General features: G+C 36.0%; 1 protein-coding gene across 1 annotated transcript; it reads right to left on the bottom strand.

Annotated features, from left to right (window-relative positions):
* Positions 1 to 219: 219 nt before the first annotated feature.
* Positions 220 to 4,014, bottom strand: LOC105164285 (acid beta-fructofuranosidase 2, vacuolar). Its single transcript, XM_011082903.3, has 5 exons — positions 3,166 to 4,014; positions 2,017 to 2,178; positions 1,677 to 1,918; positions 1,480 to 1,567; positions 220 to 560 (listed from the first exon to the last, which is right to left on the bottom strand). Exons 1-5 carry the CDS (start codon positions 3,889 to 3,891, stop codon positions 381 to 383), a joined length of 1,398 nt encoding a protein of 465 aa, XP_011081205.2. The 5' UTR covers positions 3,892 to 4,014; the 3' UTR covers positions 220 to 380.
* Between the last annotated feature and the right edge of the window lie 276 nt (positions 4,015 to 4,290).

The following is a 4,290-nucleotide window of genomic DNA, read 5'->3' as shown; positions in this document are numbered from 1 at the left end:
GTTTCAAAAAATAAAACAAATTACCCCCTATCAAGGGTTTAAATAGGGGATAATGTGCTTCATTTTATTCAAAATATAGGAAGTAATTTACTATTTTATTTTTCATATTTTTTTTTGCTCATTTCTCATATATCACAGGGAGATAAATTGTATTTTTTCCATCATTAAAGGAACAAAAAGTAAACATGAAAATTTTGCATCAACACCAGCAATCAACGATTAAAACAAAAATTACATAACAACCAATCTTCAAAAACTGTATATATATAAAATATATATAACAATACAGCAAGAAAGAGAATGCTGAATGCATGTCTGAAGAAGTAGGAGTTGGATCAAAATTGAACATCCGATGGAGGGCGCACAGGCCGGGGAGTTTACTACTGTATGGACGCGGAACTCATCTGCCATATCTGTAGTGACGCAGTGATTCTTGCATCAGTAGCGTTGTTAAACAAGAAGATCTTGACATCTTCACATGCCACTCTTGTCGGATATACACGTGATGTGATGCATGACCTCCCTCCTTGACCGAAGCTCTCAACAATCGAGCGGTCCACCTGCAATGCAAGATTAGAAAAACGTTTGCCATTAATATTTTTTGGACAATTATATATTGAGTTGACCATAGGTTTGATACTATTATAATATTTAAAAAATTATCAACGTTCCATGACATCTAATATAATTACGTAATGTTTGGACGAGAAGGTAGAAATGCCAACTACACTCTTAGATTTTTTTAAAAAATTTTGTTTTTGAAAAATTGTTAAAAGATCGATGTTATGTAATCCCTATTTGGCCTCCGTGTTCATAGCTTTATATTTTTAAAAGGAGCAATTTAATCTACAAAAATCTTTTTTAAAAAAAATGTAAAAATTATACTTCAGGATTTAAAAGGGCATTTTGGTAATTGAACAAAAAATCTTGATGTAACCCTAGCGGAAGCTAATAAAATGAGCCCGTTGTTGGACGGAAAGTTTTAAAGGAGTATCGATAATTTCTCAAATAACACCATGTTAGTAAGGATAATTGCATACACATTTTTTTAAATTTGAGGACATGTATAATATAAAAAAGTCCTCATTTTCAGAGAACTGCATGAACACCTTCCATCATCATATTCTACATTACAAACTCCGTCCGTGTCAGCTGACCCTCAGGGAAATGTATAATGTAAAATATAATCTAAGAGGGCGCAATATAATTTTTCAGGATACAAGTTCGATTAAGGGTAAATTATAATATGCTCTCTTGAAATTTGTCATAATTATAAATATTATCTTATTATTAAAAAATTCACAAATACCTCTCGGAATTAACACTCCTAACAAATATGCTCTATAATAGGCTGACACAAGGGAATATTAATTAGCATGGCCATTAATCTCACAGGGGTATTTGTATATTTTTAAAAAAGACGAGTATTTATAATTATGATAATTTTGTAATTTATCCATTTGACGGAGTTGAACTCACCAATATTCTCATGGATAGGGTTTCATCTTTCAATACCGGCACCGTGCTGCCATATATTTCTTTGTCAACATCGTTTGCTTGAGATGACCTAAAACACACACCCCATTTCATGAAGAGATCAACTAATTCAGACAACTCAATTTCAGCATGTTAGAAGACAAAATTGAAGTGAAGAAGACATGACGTAGAATTTTCACCTTGAGTGATCTGCACAGAAGAATGTCTTAAAATTCCCTTTTGTATCCTTCGAAATATAGAAGTAGATGGGAGTTTGCTCGATCAGGTGCTTGCTTGCAAGGACCAACAGGCCGAACGGCCCCAACGCCCCTCTCTCAGCAGCCCCGCCACTTTTCTGGCAGCTATAGCTCGAATCACTGCCATTAACGTTCATTCGCTTCAAGGCCTCCTCATCTACTTTAAACTCGGCCACAATATCCAGCTGAAAATTTGAGAACATCGTTCGTTAAGCAAACAACTTGTCGTATGTTGTATAGGTTACCGAAGTTCAGCAGACGGAAACTTCATTTAGGTTCAAACCTGAGAGGTAGAGACGACGTCAAGGGGCACAACAGAACCTGCAGTAACCTCTACTTTGTCGAAAACTATTCGGTTCCGTCTCAATCGCTCCACTTCCTTCACCGGCCATTGTAAGATGTTACTGCCAGTTTTCATGTCAAATACTATTGTCCTTGGAACGGCCTAAAGAGCACACAAACAACTTTTCATGATTAACGTCTGAGTTGCAAATTATTAGGAGTAGAAACCATCACTTTCATGTACAAGACTTCGTTTAATAAAATTTTAGGGTAAATTACACATGGACACCTTGGTTATGCTTGGTTAGACAATTAACATTCCCTATTCATTGTAAAGCGTAATATGTATTTTTTGTCTTATAATTTAGGTTATTTGGTGTTTTCGTCTTTTAATTTTTTAGGGTATCACTTTGATTCTGCCTCTTTTATTTTTTGCGATTTCAATCCTTTAATTTTTTTGCTGCAGTTCACCCCACCAGTGACAAGGATGAATTTCAGTAAAAAAAAGAGCTGAAGAAAATTAAAAAAGATGCGGGATGTAAAAACTACTTTAAAAAGTTAAAGAACAAAAATATTGAAGAAAATAAGCCAATAGAAACAATAGCCCAAATTTTAAAAGTTCACTTGAGATGCATGTGTTTTTCCAGCTAAAAAAACATTTGAAATAGCGAAAATTCAAAAGATGTAGGATTAAAATGCTATTTTAAAAAGTTAAAGAATCAAAATGCTAAATTTCTAATTACAGGATAAAATATGCATTTAAGCCCTTTGCAAAATTGCAAGTACACATCTTATTTAGAAAAAAAATTTACAAGCACACCCCCTATGATAAATTAGATCGACACCCCTTTAAGGGGTGTAATTATTTTTCAGGGAGGATAGGGTATTGATATAATTAAACTTGATTTCAAAAGGTGCGATCTAATACACAAAATCTTAACGAGTAAACAACCAGGAGATTTTTCGTTGGTAAGATTTTTCGTAACGAGTAAACAACCAAGAGATTTTTGTAATTCCAAAATTTGGAGGCTCATATATAGTCGATAATAGTACTAACAGGACAACTCGACATAATTAACCCAGTTAGATTAAATGTAAACCTTGGTGATTTTGACAAGAATGTAATAAGATGCAAGCACAAATCAAATACCTGAAGTGATGCCCAACCCTTTTGTATATCGGATTTTTCACTGTCAGTCTCTTTAATCCAACTCCACAAGATTCTCCTTCTCAGTTTTTTGTCATAAAATGTCTTTGACGCATAGAAGATTCCATAATCGTATCTCAATCCAATACCAACATCTATGCTAGGATCATCAGGGGTCCATATTCCAGCTTCACTGTCATAAGTTCCAAGAGCGTAATAGTCATTTCTATCGTCATCAAGGCTAGTCTTGACAACATGTTTCACTTTCGGCCCATTTACTGATGTGTCCATCCCTTCATTCTCAACCTCAGATACTGGGTAGAAATCCACACACTCCCACATGCCCGTCTCCGGAACCGCATGGAGCACCCCGTCGAGCATTTCATAGGTTTTGAAGTCCATCGTATCATAGACCAATGATATGCCGGTCTTGTTAATCTTAGAGCCAATGATGATACGCCACTTGCGTTCTGGGGTCAGCCATGCAGTGGTGGGGTCACGGAAGTCGTGATCCATAATGCCAGGTGGTGGGACCAAGACCGGATTAGCCGAGTACTTGACCCAATTGATAAGGAGGGGGTCCGACTGGTCAGCTGGGTATGCAAGATTTTGGACTTGCACAGACGTATTGGTGGATCCCGTGTAGAGCATGACTAGCTGGCCATCCTGAAGGATGGTTGCTGAGCCAGTCCAGACGCCGTTGATGTCGTACCATTGATCCGGAACCATGGCAAGGGGGAGGTGGCGCCAGTTGATGAGGTCTTTTGAAACTGCATGGCCCCAAGAAATGTTCCCCCATACCGCACCCGATGGGTTATATTGGTAGAAGAAATGGTACCATCCCTTGTAAAATAGTGGACCTATGTTATGTAGACATTGGTATGAGAATGCATGCTAGATGACTAGTATCTGTAAATTCATTAACAATAATAATAATTATTATTATTATTGTTGTTGTTGTTGTTATTATGTAATAATAATAATATTAAATAATAATAATTACTAGAGTGATTATATTAGCTACCAGTCTAGACTTTTTCAAATCAATTTCATTGCAGCCATACATAAATGCACAACTGTGTTTTATTAGAGGGCCATACTGTTTGTCTAAATTCAGACCATTTACAA

The sequence above is a fragment of the Sesamum indicum genome, linkage group LG6 (assembly GCF_026168435.1).
Source record: "Sesamum indicum cultivar Baizhima isolate 11 linkage group LG6, ASM2616843v1, whole genome shotgun sequence".
Classification (NCBI taxonomy): domain Eukaryota; kingdom Viridiplantae; phylum Streptophyta; class Magnoliopsida; order Lamiales; family Pedaliaceae; genus Sesamum; species Sesamum indicum.
Note: the sequence above shows the minus strand (reverse complement) of the source record. Positions and strands in the feature narration are given on the sequence as shown.